Here is a 15,524-nt window from a genome sequence, read left to right as displayed (position 1 = left end):
GGAGAAAACAAAACATATGTGACTTTTCTTTTAAAGGCTGTTGTATAACTTGCTCGTTTCATCATGATGAATAAATGTTTCTTCCATGGATTGATACGGTAAAATGAAAGTGAGAACGTAATTCGGAAATCCGAGAGAACTCATCTCTGTCGACACGACAGTAACAATAGGAACTATTGTTAATTTGGGTTTGAGTTTCCCGAGGGACAGATATAGTTGAAGGACACAGGAAGTCTGTGTTGTTACGTTTGTTATGGTCCGAGTTGCGGAGCTGCAATAAACGTTGACTCAAATGAGTTCTAGAAACTAAATTCTGTGCTTTATGAAGAGTGAATAAAGCAGAATTTAACACAGACGAAATCATTCGGCCGATCAGAGTGAAGTATTACCGAAACAAAATGGTGACTCAAGTACCGTAATGGCCGGCAACGGATTGCCGCATAGTTTCTTCAACACAACGTGGCCGTGTCAATAAAAATCCATGTACCCGATTATAATGCGCACCATGATTTTACAATTTGATTTTGGGGGAAAAAAGTGTGCGTTATATTCGGGAAATTACGGTATATAGAATAAAAATATATAAAAACAAAAGTGTTTTAATCGTTTGACGCTGCTAGTATCAAAATTTGATAAAATAATGGGACAGAAAAAGATAAGAATTTTTTTTTTCCAAAAATGTGCGACTTAACTATGAAAAAAGTTGATTATCTGCAACTAAAAATGTCAATTGCTTGATAACACTGATATATATTTACTGTACTATAATGTGGGTGCGTGCGTGGGGCAGGGGAATGTACGTGTGTGTGTTTCTGTGTAACTACTCACTTGATTCCGGGTCTGAGTTTCCATCTCCCTCTGTGCGACTATTAGGCGATGTTTGTTCATAGTACTCCTCATGGGGTAAGCTGAATGGAAGCGCCTGGGAAGTACTAGCCGTGCTACTTGGTTCTGGATCGCCCAATCCACTATCACTGCAGCTTTCCTGGGAACCATCTGGAAGATGGAACGTCACTCGGCGCTGGGTCTGGTAACATGATGGAAAAGGAGCATTCAGTACAAAAATTCTAAATAATTATTCTGTATAATTGGTCAAAAAAGTAAAATGTGTGTTTTCATGGTCTCACATTTGTGCCTGCACTGTTTTTCATTTTTATTTTTTCATAAATCCATTTGTGCATAATTAATTAACTGAACCTTCTCATTCATTTTGTCAGAGAAAATGGAAAGCATTAAGTGAAACAGCTAGGTCGTCATGGTTCAAACATGGTCCCACAGTTGAAGAAAAAGAAAAAAAAAAAAATTACATTATGTATTTACCGCCAAATCATAATTTTGCACAGATTGTAATACAAACTAGGGCAACCACTGTTTTTGAGATTTCCACAATATCATGCTGAGACTTTTTTTTTTTTTAAGAAGGGACAATAAGAAGAAACATAATTTCATGGCATCTTTAAACATGTGTTTCTCAAACAAATAATTTACAACCAATCCTAGCATAAAGGCACAACGAGTAATCTTCATAGCTGTTTTGATCTTTTTCGCTTTCATAATATTTTCTAACTTAATGCAGAGGGGGGAAAAACAAGTAAGGTGAGAACAGGCCCAATTCAATCTGACATTGAGCTAACACTGGTGGAATTGAGCATTGTCATGGTCATTACATGCTGCGGCATGAATTCATGTCTTCACACAATTCCCTAGGTAACATCATAATGCATCACGTCGCTGTGGTGCAGGGACGTAAAGAACACATAAAATGTAATTACACCCTCGGCTTCAGTTATTGCGGTGAATTTTTGTCATCCCGTTATTCAACCCGATAAGAGATCCCCCTTCCCTTTTCATAGAGAAATCCAACTTAACCACAAGTGACTATCTTGTTTTTGTCATTGCTACCTTAACAACATTATGGTGGAAGTGCTGTATTAAAAACAATAATTAATACACAACCTAGCTTCTTCCAGATTCCGTGGGGGTGTCTCTTGACCAACATATATTTCCTTCCCCAGTATAATGCAGCTATAACTAAGCTATTATCCTTGATAGGACTGAATGTGGGAGGAGAGGGGCGGAATACAGATGGATGTTCCATCTCTAAATGATAATGAAGTGCACAATAAGTGCAGTTCAGAAAGACGTAAAAAAACATAAAATACAAACAAGTTGAGTGGGTTTCAATTATGTTTTATCAAAACAGTTTACATTTATATTGATTCATCAAAATTTCTCTGGTTTCAAATTGAACAGCACAGAATAGACAGAGCTTGAACATGGTACTTGCAATAAAATATTGTTCTTCTTTCATTACATCTGATCAAAAGACAGCCAAAGTGGCAGTCATATTAAGGTAGTAGGTCCATACGTGAATAAAATGAAACCTCAAAGGATCGCAGGCGTGCTTTCCCATGACTTGCGCAGACACTTAAAGTATGGCGACAAAGGGATGTACATCTATGTGCCACTCTATGTGCCACTTATTGTTGTATATGGCACCGAATTATTCGGGTAAAATGAGATCGTAACTGTAAAAATAAAAGTCACATTGGCACTGATTTTTTCACTTTGACAATACTGCACTTGAATATTTTAAAAGTCCAAAACAACAAACAATCAAGTTCAATTTAGAGTCTTTAAAAGTACATTTCTATAACTACATCTGTTGTGATACAAGTCATAAATCTAGCCTTATACTCAGTATTGATTTAGTTTCAGCCTACATTTAACCCTTGAGAGTCGAAGGACGCGCCGGCGCGTCCTCAGCGCACGTCGTCTTTGAAGCGCCCTCACGTTTTAATTACGTCACCCACATGCCGTTGGTTGGTCTCGTTTTAAAGTGCAGAAGTTGCGGTTTACTCTCGTTATTATTTGAAGTCAATCGACCAACTAAAACATGAGATATTGTCATTTAAGTTCTATAGTTTTATTGTCCTCTCAAAAAAACATTAAAACGCTGTATGGATCATTTGTTTATGTCTATATTTCCATCATTTCTTGTCCTTTTTCAAAACGGAAGCTCCATGAAAAAAACACAAATCAAACGAACCCTTTCGAAGTCACAGTGGAAGCACAAAATGCGTTTTTTTTAATAAATATAACTGCCGTGCGAAGTTCCACCGAACGAGAGGGAGGAGTGTTCTGAAGCAGCGAGGTGGCGAGCGATGGCCGTTTGGATCGAGCAGCGACTTTGTGTGACTTTGAGAATGAACGGAAAATTAAATTTAGCGCAAGCAATTGTGCTTTTTGATCAACTTGAGGAAGAGGATGGTCCAAATTCGTCATCATCGTCTTCTTCGGAAGAGTCCTCGAGTGAAGATAGTGACGGATTTGAACACGTGGGTGACGCCATCGACGAGCAGAGGTAAGCAAACTCTTTTTTTTTTTTTTTTTCATGCTGAAAAAGTTTCTTTTGATATTGCAAGACAAAGTTAATTTTGATGCAATATAAGTGTGTGTTTGTGTATATAATAATAAAATGTGCATATCAGATCAAAGTCGTACGTGCACTGCGTGTAACCAAGGCAGGAATTTATAATTGTGGTGTTCTTCTTTCTATATGCAGATTAGGGATGTAGCACATATTCAGCTATGGTATTCTTTCTATCGTCATACATATAGATTTCCATTATTATTTATTGCTGCATATATTTTTATTTTATACTTTATTATTTTCATAAATACTGACTTTTTTTCATGTACATTTATAGTGACAATGAAAGTAAAGTGAAATGAAAATGGAAGGGTGGAAAGAGGACCGACACCCCATGGAAATGTGGTCTGTGTGATGTAGCCCTGTGTCTAATTCCAGGACGAAACTACTTTTCGGAGTGGCATGTCTGAAAAAATTTTAACTTGTTTATTGTAAATATTTTTGAAAATGCTTTTTTTCCCAATGTTATATATATATTTTTTTCTTCCCACAATCAGTCTTTTCAATTTGTGTATATAAATGTGTGTTCAAGAAGCTTGATTGTGTGTACATAGTCTTCATCAGGTGATGGGCTGCAATACCTAAACTCATTAAGAGATGGCCTCTAAACACTTTTTGTGTTAGATGGTATATTTTTTCACTGTTCTTCACTGTTTGGTCTGCTGTATATAACCTGTTTTGACTAGAGCATGTATAAAGGCAAAAAACGCCTATGGCTATACCTGTTGTTTATGTTGAATTGTCAAATATAATACTATTCTAAATTTTTTTGGTTGAATGTTCATCCTAACATGTTGAATAAATATTACAAAGTTTCAAAACGGTTCGTTACGCATGTTTGGTTGTCAATTGGACATCAATATTAAAAATTTTGACAAAACGATTTTGGAATTTTTGGTCTTTTTGGGCCCAAAATTATGATTTATAATTGGTCAGTGAAGGAAACAACAGTTTGGACATAAAGTTCAAGGTGTCACAAAAAAAGGGACCAAACCAGGCCATCGTAAACAATTCTTTCTTTGAAATATAAAGGCAACTTCAAAGGCATGCAAAATCAGACAAAATAGGCCCAGACCTTAAAGGGTTAAAGTTCCCTTTTTTTTTTTCTCTCTCTCTCTCTTTCTTTCTTTCTTTCTTTCTTTCTTTCTTTCTTTCTTTCTTTCTTTCTTTCTTTCTTTCTTTCTTTCTTTCTTTCTTTCTTTCTTTCTTTCTTTCTTTCTTTCTATCTTTCTTTCTTTCTTTCTTTCTTTCTTTCTTTCTTTCTTTCTTTCTTTCTTTCTTTCTTTCTTTCTTTCTTTCTTTCTTTCTTTCTTTCTTTCTTTCCTTATTTTTGCCTTGGTTTTCGCCACACAGCTTACACGATTTGATTGATCCACATCATTCCAACTTCTACAGAGTCAAAATATTCATGCGATGCATAGAACCTTTCATTTCACTTCCCTACAAAAGACATGGTTTAACCAAAAATGGAAAAGAAACATTTCAAAATCGATGTTCTCTCAGTTTCGTCTTTTGACCGATCCAGACTTTTCAACACATTCCAAAAGTTCATTTGAGGTCAGTTTTCATTTTTCCCCATAAAAGTTACTTTTCAGCTTAAAATGCAGACTTCGGGGAAAAAAAAAAAAAAAAAAAAAAACATTTTGCAAAACGTATGTACTCCCCACAGTTTATGACAGATTCATATCATCCACTATTAAAAAAAGTATAAGTATAATAATAATAAAAGACGATGGAAAACCAAGATCGCATTCACTTTTTGCTAAAAATCAAACTGTTCCAGCAAAATTTGACAAAATGTTTTAGGCTACATTCGTTTATAGTAGCATATTAACCCTAACACAGTCACATTTTACTCATGCAATTATTATTGTCATTAAGACCCACAAAAATATTTGTGACCTTGACCTGGGATCCATAAAAAAATTGCTTTTGTTTGATTTCACCCGTTCTAACTTGAATCTATTCTTCTCTGCCCTGCTGAGAATAACTTTGGTGACTTTGACCTTGGACCGACAAAAACATGTGTTTTATGACAAAAGATTTGATGACCAAACCTGAAATCCAACATGTTGGCAGCCATAGCCTATTATATTTTAATCACAAAATCACTGCAGCACATTATTATTATTATTGTTATTATTATTTTTTTTTTGCATTTTTAAAGACAAACAAAAACAGTGTACATCATATCATATCATACTTGTGGTCAGCTCTACATTTACTGATTACTGTTTTTGTTCATCTTTAAAAATGACCACAAAAATGTGGTGCAGTGATTTGTGATGAATATGAAATATGGCAGCCAACATGTAGGATTCCCTCAAATATTATTCTCTTTCTCTCTCGCTCTCTCTTTCAGGCTTTCAGAATCAAAAGAAAAATCGCAACAACACCTTGTTCGCTAAATCCTATAGCTCTGCGTGCTATGCATCCCAATGCTTTGAAGGCGTCTAAATATTGTGTTGTTCTCAAACAGCTTTGACAGGTGTTTCTCAAATGAGTAGAGCGTGTGTGCAGACGCAGAGCGCAGGTTCCGGCTTAAGAACGAGGCCACTTATGGAGGTTTGGCATCGTTACAAAAAAGCATTCTTTCTCTCCACATGATTTTAATTATTTGAAACGTGTTTCGGCAATGGCATCCAGAATCTATCAGAACAAACAGCTGTCCGTGGCAATTAGGCCATAATCATTTTGCATTTTAAACGGCTGTTTCTTCAAGCCCATTTAAGATGGTGCCAGGTGATTAAAATAATAATAAGTATAATTGATTATATAATATCAATGACTGAAATTCCATTAATGGGCTTACATGAATTGCTGTATTTTTACCCAGAGGAGAATAAATTGTTAATGCTAAATGACAAGCATTACCAAAACAAAAAAAAAACAAAAAAAAAAAAAAAAAAGCTAACCATTCACAAAGAAGTCAAGGTGAGTGTTTTACTAAGCGCTATCACTTATTTAAAGAAGCTGCCAGAAATCCATAAAGCAAAGACAAGCTGTGGTAAGAGATATCAAGACCAAACAAAGCCTGTTCAGCCAGATAAAACAGCGCCTTGAGAAGTATGTACACAGAGATAAACTGAACAGGAGCGTGTGTGTGCCAAGTTCTGCCACTGAACAAGCCAGCCAATCCTAAACATTCCCTCCGGTAACCATACAGGCAAAAAGCAGATGGGGCTGGATTCATGGGTTACTGGATTAGAAGTCCACCACACTTAGCATTGGACCAAGCAGTATCCACTAGCGACTTTAGCAGGGGGCAGTCTCTGCATTATTGACAAAATTATTTAATACCAGACTCTTAATTATGCACAGCTCACTATGTGTGATGAAATGATGAGTGATAAACTGGGCATATTTAGGCTTTGCTCTGAAATTTATAACCGATAATGATCACTTTCATGAGCAATTGCATCTTCATACCCACTATGGTGATTTGTCATAATGAGTGCAAAAAGAAACACACAACTATGGTGAGACTTTTCCAAGATACTACAGTATGCCTTCTGACCTTCTTGACTGCTGAAAAGCTCTTTGAAGTTTTTTTTTTTTTTTTTGGCTTGGGTGTTAGGTGAAATATTACCACGCTTGTGTGAAATGCACAGTTTAGCAAGAACAGGCAAAGAGAGGTGATACTGACGAGTGGGAGATTGTTTGAGAAATCATATGAATTATTTATCAATTCAACTGACTCATGTTATATTGTGAATTCCTCTGTGGATTGATAACATTTGGCTACTATAACCTAGATGTGTAGAAGTTTTTAGGGATGCGTGTGAGTGTGTTGGGGGGGGGGGGGGGGGTAATTGTATGATGAGGGGAATTGTATGGCGATGAAATTAGTGATTTACACCTCTAGCTTTAACTGGGGTAATAATGTAATGATATATCAATTTGGATTGATACATTGATTTGTTAGATAACGATCAAGTCAAATTGAAACGCAAAATGTCGATCAATAGCGTTATCTTTTAGACAAGCTTTTTTTTTTTTTTAACAAGAAATGATTTTCATTCAAATGTAAGAACTTTTTAAGCAAAAACATAAAATGTAAAAATATCAAAATTGCTTTTTCTTTTTAATTGCTTTAAATAAAATGTAACTTATTGTGGTAAGTGTGTATATAATATAGTATAAAATTAAACGAATAAAATCGAGGCAGATTATGACATATTGGCGAACATCGTATCTGTGTCCACAGAATCGATATTGTATCTTATTTTCATGAAATTGGTGATTAATACCCCTACCTGACATACAAGCATAACTTGGTATGTTTGATAATATTGCACATGGAGTATTTCCACATTTTATCACAAACAACTTTTTAATGTGAAACTGAAAACCTGCCGTGTCGTCCCTCCTCTCCTTGTACCAAGGTATTATTCTTTTCCATCCAAGCGCATCGTTTGCCTCCTCCTCTCCAACACTAATTGCCCTCATGTGTTTCCCCACAACATCTATGAACACACTCTTTGGTCTTCCTCTGGCTTTCTTACTTTCTAGTTTAATTCTTATCATCCTCCTGCCATTGTTCTCACTATCATTCCATTGAAAGTGTCCCAATCATCAAAGTCTGGTCTTTGTCCTAATAATGTCTAACCTTTTCTATCCCTCTAATGTTCATTTCTATTCATTCACAATTTGGTCATTCTTAAAGGGAAACTCGGAGTTAAAGACTTGTAGGCTCTAATAAGCCACAATTTTTCTTTTTTACTCAAATATATTATTAGAAACACATATAATACCGCCATTGATTTAAAAATCTATAATATTTAGTACATGTTTTGACCTACGGTGGGCACCATGTTTTATGTGCGCAATGGATGCTTGGGGTGATAACGAAGTTTGTCACTCACTGGACGAACACTACCGAGTACTTACTATTTGTGTTTTTATTGAGTCTTTTATTACCTTTTCATTGCCTCATAATTTGTTTTGAATGTGTTTTCTTGTGGTAGTTTTAAAGCAGATTGTTGATACGTTGACCACATTAGTCACGTAACGTATTTAAACCACCCTTATTGGATATGACTACATTTAAGTATTTTCTTAAGGCATCTTTAGTATGTTCTGTTTGTATGCATCTAAACAAAACAAGCGGAAAGCGCACGGTAGTACTTTGGGTGGCAAATTCACCTCTTGTAAATGTTTCGCCGGTGTAGCACTTTTGTCATACTCTTTTCTCATCCCGTCTTTCCTGTTCTCTTCGCTCATTTACCATTTGCTGCTCGTTTTGTGGTATATTGACGGTGCTGTCATGCTCAATAAAGTGCGTACGACAGGATTAAAAAAAAGTCTTAAATAGCATTATTATGTGAATTAGAATCATATTTTGAGACAATTCGACTATATACAACAACTTGGCAAAACGCAGATGACAATAAATTAGTCCTTTCATCCGCTGTTTATCCACGCCTACCATTATAGGTCTGTAGTGTCCCCGACATGTAGATGACGTCGGCAAGGTCATGATTTCATCTGATTTAGAATTCAGCCCAGTGAGGGGGAATTACTCAGAACGAGAAAAATGCGACGAAGAGAGTCGCAAAATGTGATTATTTCAGTCTTTCTACTCCAATATTTATACAGGATATTCTTTTTATCGAATTATTTTTCCCCAATTGCTAAATAAATAGTATGGTCATGACAAATAACAGTCTTGTGCTAACAGGAATATGAAATAATAAAAATGCAAGTACGACATGGCAAAATTACTTTAAAATGACTAAAAATTAAGTCAAAACTGTCAACGGTCGCACCTCCCGAACAATATTTTAGTAGTTAGTCAGGCTTTTGTCATTTCCCTGCCCCGACGTCAGAGAATGTAAACAAACCAAGAGGGGTGACAGCTAGCCGATATGCTAACCCGAACTGAGTGACGTCTCAAAGTCTTAAAGTCTCAAAGTCTTTTCGCTTTTCGAAGCAAAAAAATCACACAAAACTAGCCAGGATCGTATCACATGGCGGCGGGGTTGTCGATTGTCTTCGCCGATCGGCAACCTGCCCGACGACGAGCAAGTTACAGCTCGTTCCCCTGCTGTGGACAGGAGAGCTCCCCGGGCAAACAGATGGAGAGTACTGCCGGACAAACCAACCGATGTCGGAGGAGCACGTAGCTACCACATGGTCAACACGAATATGGTGTAAAATAATGCTTTACTACATGGCAAATACGTAAACAGTTAGAAAACGGCGTGAAGTTACTGTGCAGCAAACATAGCACTATGTGTCTGAAGAGAAGTTTTCTACCTGTCCGTCCATGATCAAACGTAAGTAAATAGTCCTTTATTTAAAGACAGTTTGTAGTGTTTACTTTGTAATCGCTGTATTCGCGGCTATTTTTAACACAAAGTTGCAATTTATGATGGGGTTGAAAATTTAACAGAACACCGGGCACACGAAGAAGGCCGGTGGTCGGCTGAGTGGTGTTCCCGGTGGACAATCATCCACAAAATGGAAGCCACCTCGTTATTAAAACGTGTGCAATGATCCCATTATTTGACATAATACAATATACAATGTTTACTCACTTCCTCGTAAGACCAATGGTCACACAGCAGTAGGGCTTGTTTTGGCCAATATCCTCGGTTATTGAGAACCTTTGAAACCCAAAAAGGCTCACACGCCTCTCCCTGTTGCAGCAACAATTTTCTGCAGCCGTTTGGCTGGCATGACGCGAAAAATAAACAAATTAATCCGCAAAATCAGCTGAATCCACAGTCCATCTGCGTGCTATACAGCAATGCTGCATTGTGAGATGCTGACCTGGGTGATGTCACATTCGCATTTGTCCTATACCCGAGACTGAAGTCACTCATTTTCATGGCGCGGGATTCACAAATTCAATACATAAAACGATCGCTTCCACACACATCAGCGCGGTCCATTTCATTCAGGAGCATAAAACACTGCGTGAAATATGAAAAAAAAAAACATGCTTTTTTGGTGTCATACACACTTTGTTCCTCATGGGTTCAAATTGAAAGGGTTGAACAGATCACATGTTTATGTCACTAGAGTTGTACTCTGGAAGCCCGATAGCGTAACTATGCAACGTCACCGCCCTGCGACGTCAACAACAATGGCGACCTACTAGTTAAGCAAATTTTACAAATTGTACAAATTGTATAGAAAGTAACATTAAGAGTAGGGTTGTTCCGATCATATTTTTTTGCTCCCGATCGTTTTAGTTTGAGTATCTGCCGATCCCGATATTTCCCGATCCGATTGCTTTTTTTTTGCTCCCGATTCAATTCCAATCATTCCCGATAATTTTTCCCGATCATATACATTTTGGCAATGCAATAAAAAAAAAAAAAGAATAAAACTCGGACGAATATATACATTCAACATACGGTACATAAGTACTGTATTTGTGTATTATGACAATAAATCCTCAAGATGGCATTTACATTATTAACATTCTTTCTGTGAGAGGGATCCAAGGATAGAAAGACTTGTTATTCTTAAAGGACAAATGTGACTAACTATTGCCATCTAGTGTATTTGTTGAGCTTTCAGTAAATGATGCTGTAGCCATGCCCAAATGCAAAATGGGAAGTGGAACCATGACTGCGTAGTGCTACCAATTGATATATCTTCTCTGCATTGGGAAATAACATAGGGTGTTAAGAAAAAGTTACTACCTTGCTTCACCACAATGCTTCCCACAATATTTCTAATCGTAGGGAGAGGGATTGTAAGGCTTTAGCCAATTAAAAAAAGGCTCTAAAGGCTGCCAAAATTCACTCTACTCTTTTAGCTCTCTATATGGGTAAAACGGCGCCATTGCAGATTGAGCGCGACAATGCGTGACTGGGTTGTGCAGCGCATGCATTAATTGCATTAAATATTTTAACGTGATACATTTAAAAAAAAAAAAAATTACCACCATTATTGGGATAAACTTCATAACCCTACCTTAAGCCTAAACTAAAGACTCTGGATGAGTGTAACATATTATGTCTGTAACGTTAAATACAATTAGAAAACGATTTAATTAAAAAAAATATATATACAGTGGTACCTCTACATACGATCGCTTCGACACACGAACTTTTCGACATCCGACGTAAAATTTGACTCGCCATTTGTTTCTACATCCGACGACATGCTCGAAATACGACGACAATGGCAGCACCGCAGACGAATGCACGGCGGATTTTCTTGTGTGACAAATCAACACAGGTTTCAGAAAAGGTTGGTACAGGTGGTGAAACAAGGAAAAAGTTGACGCTTACCTTCTAAATGAAGATGCAAATGACAGAAAAATATGAGCGTAGGGTGGGCATCCGTGAAATGGCTCAACAATACATCTCCACGGTCCTCCTCCGACCATCGTTCGCCAGTCTTTATAAGTTAAGCTGACAATTCTTATTGTGGTAACATCTCCAGAGAAATCGCCAGCTTCGCCACGTTTTCATCATTTCTTTCACAACTTATTCAACACAAAACACCTGCTGTCTGCCGCAATTGACGATGTTCTCAAGAAAGCATTGAAAGCGAAAGTAAACTTTCACCCGCTCCCCTCCCTCTTTGTCACGTCAGCGCCGCGGTGCCTTCAGGTACAGAAAAAAACGTCCGCCTTATTAGAACCCGTTTCGTTACACTATCACAGGAATTATTATTATTATTATATTATTAATCCGATTTTTATTTTTTATTTGTTTTGCTATATGTAATTGCCATTTGTAATAGTACCAGCAGTATTTTTTAAGGATTTAGTGCAGGTTTTTGGGCTGTGGAACGAATTAATGGAATTATAATGTATTCCTATGGGAAAATCCTGCTCGACATACGACCATTTCGACTTACAAACAAGCTCCTGGAACGGATTAACTTCGTATGTAGAGGTACCACTGTATTTAAAAAAGGCATGTCCTTTATTTTTTTGCCGATTCCGATACTTTGAAAATGACGTGATCGGACCCGACATCTCGAGTTTTTTTTTTTTTTTTTTTTTTTATATCACAATATTTTAACTTATAATAATGTTTATCTTTTAAGAACTACAAGTCTTTCTATCCATGGATCCCTATAAAGAAAATGTTATCATCTTCATCTCAGCAACCTGAGCTCTGCCTCCTTTCATCTTGTCAGTGCGACTGTCTCAATATCAAACATTGTAAATGTCCACACCACTGTCTTATAAACCTTTCCTTGTATGCAAGCATTGACTCTTCAATGACATTAAACATTTCTTCACCCTAAAAATTTCCATTTTCAACACCGCTTATCCTTGTCAGGGTGGCGGGGTGCTGGAGCCTATCCCAGCGGACTTAGGGTGAAAGGCAGACTACACCCTAATCAGACCAGTCCGTCACTCACACCCTGCTAGGCAAGGGAACTGGCCCAAACTCCCTGGGAACCCACAGTGTAATCACAGAGCAGATACGTCAAAAACTAGAAAACATTCCAAAGGCCCGGTGTAATGCACCAGAGTCTAGAGAAAGACCAATGTATTTAAATACAACTATTTTTCATATGACATTACTTCACATGTATATAAGAATAACAATTCCTAGTTCACAATTTTAATGAATCTTGACCATTTTTTCCGTAGATGTCCAGTTGTTTTTTGTATTGTGTATATTTTCTCCGTTACTATGTGTTCTTTGATATGATTTAGCCGATAACTCATGCTAGTATTTTTCTATTCTCATACCTGTCAACCCGAGGCTGTGGGCAATCTTACAAATAGTGACGTATGCCTTACAAATCGGTGACTAATCTTACAACGCTGTATATAGCGTGCAATATGAAACAAAAATTAAAACTCAATTTTTAAAATAATATGAATTTGTTGGTAATATTGTAACATATAACCTGGAGAAATCAAAGAACAATCAATATCTACAGCTAAATCATGATTACTAAAATTTAAAGTGACTTTTGTTATAATTGTATGTCACACTTTTGGCAAATTCTATCATGTCTTGATGGCTGCACTTCATGGCACTTCAGCTCGCAATTCAGTTTGACTTGAAGGTAGTTTGTTAGTGTGTCCAATTATAAATTAAAAAGGTCAATTGATAAAATTAACTCACCGATGCAATCTTTGAGTCAGGGAACATTTCTTTTGCTAATTCTAAGAAGTGATCAGCAATAGTTGCAGGCAAATTGTGTTCGCCAACAAATTGGCACAATAAAATCACCTCTTTCGTCACTTTTCATTCTGCAGACTTTATCTTTATGACCAGTGTTGTTAATCTTACTTTTAAAAAGTAATTAGTTAGTTACAAATGACTTCTCCCAAAAAGTAATTGAGTTAGAAACTCAGTTACCTGAATGTAAGAGTAATTAGTTGGCAAAGTAACTGGTGTTACCTTTCATGTTTTTTTTTTTTTTTTTTAAATAATAAAAAAAAACAACAACAACAACAACAAAAACATAGTAATGTTTGCTATGTTTGGAAGTCATTTATTATTTCATTTCGATGTGAAAGTTTTAAAACTGTTTTATCATTTAAAGATAGATTTATGTCAAGATTTGCCGATTTAGGAGTATTTTAGACAAAAAGTTACTTAGGTTCACTAGGAAGGTTTACTACAACAGAGCCTTTCTGAGAAGTGTACTGCTCTAAAATGGCGGCTGTTTACTAACACCACCGAGTCTGTCATTTCGCATGTAGTTCTATATGCATGAGATATCCAGGCGTAGATTGTAGGCTGTCGGCTACAGTCAGTAAAAATTGGAGCCACCTAGCCTAGAATCGCGTTTGCAGCAGCGTCACAACAAACATTTGGCTCTCAGTGTCCTTAACTTTTCTTGCGTCATTCAAACCAACGTAGTACCGCATAGTAACGCACATTGTCTCGTTGCCGAAACGGTGACAAAATCCAAACGGAGGAAAAAAACGTCATGCACAAAAAATGTACAGATTTTGAACGTACGGCGTACACATTTAAAAAGACATGGAAAAACTTATGCATGCATTCATTTTCAGCAGACTGGACTATTGCAACGGGATATTTAAAGGCCTTGATAAAAATCAGTCAGGAAGCTGCAGTTAGTACAGAATGCTGCAGCCAGAGTCCTCACAAATACAAGGAAACTGGACCACATTACACCGGTTTTGAAATAGTCACACTGGCTTCCAGTGAGTCAAAGGATATATTATAAAATACTACTGCTTGTCTACAGAACACTTAATGGTCTTGGACCAAAATACATGCTTGATTTGTTAGATTCCTATGAAACATCTAGACCCCTAAGGTCGTCTAGAACCGGTCTTCTGTATGTTCCAAAAACAAGAACCAAGCAGGGTGAGGCAGCATTTAGCTATTATGCTCCTCGCCTCTGGAACAAGTTACCTGAAGGTCTGAAGTATGCTCAAACTGTTAGCTCCTTTAAATCAGGGCTAAAAACGCTTGTTTAGCACTGCATATCCATAACTGTCCATATATTTCAATCTATTTGCTTTCTATTCCTCTTGTGCATTATTATTATTATTATTATTTTCTCTTTATTTAGTTATTTTTTATTATTATTATTGTTTTTATATTCTATTCATGATTAAATGTGATTTTTATGCAGAATTTTATTTCCTATTTCAACTGTCTTTGTTTTTACATCCTATTGATTTTAATGTGATTTTTATGATCTTCATGTGATGTAAAGCACTTTGAATTGTCTTGTGTTAAATTGTGCTATATAAATAAATTTGCCTTGCCTTAAAAATCAGTGCTTACTTGTACAAATTACGCTGAAACCGTACAACTTGACAGGTATGTATTTTACTACTTTAATAATATCGTTATATATTTTCAGTTACCGCTAAAATCACTAAAAGTGAATGTACTTGGTTTTTATTTATGTTTTTTTTTTTTTTTTGAGGGGGGGGGAGGTCTATAATACCCAGCCTACCAAACACACAAAGATTGGGAGACAATTGAATCCTGCATTTCAAAAAGGAAGATAATCATTTGTCACTTCTACCCACTGTGTGTCGGTGCACATAACCAAACAGAATAGAAATTTGTGTCTCTTTTGGTTACACCAAAACACATGTAGCTCATTAGCCTGTACAAATCCATAAATTCGCTACACTGGACTTTGTAGAGAAGATAAGTTCTGATTTCCT

General features: G+C 36.5%; 1 protein-coding gene across 1 annotated transcript in view; it reads right to left on the bottom strand.

Annotated features, from left to right (window-relative positions):
- Positions 1-15,524, bottom strand: part of pcdh11 (protocadherin 11) — a 215,852-nt gene that overhangs the window by 82,878 nt on the left and 117,450 nt on the right. The window contains exon 6 of the mRNA XM_057850790.1: positions 829-1,027. Within this exon, the coding sequence (XP_057706773.1) occupies positions 829-1,027 (199 nt within the window). The remainder of the gene's footprint in view (positions 1-828; positions 1,028-15,524) is intronic.

This window comes from Corythoichthys intestinalis, chromosome 11 (assembly GCF_030265065.1).
Source record: "Corythoichthys intestinalis isolate RoL2023-P3 chromosome 11, ASM3026506v1, whole genome shotgun sequence".
In the NCBI taxonomy this organism is placed as follows: Eukaryota; Metazoa; Chordata; class Actinopteri; order Syngnathiformes; family Syngnathidae; genus Corythoichthys; species Corythoichthys intestinalis.
Note: the sequence above shows the minus strand (reverse complement) of the source record. Positions and strands in the feature narration are given on the sequence as shown.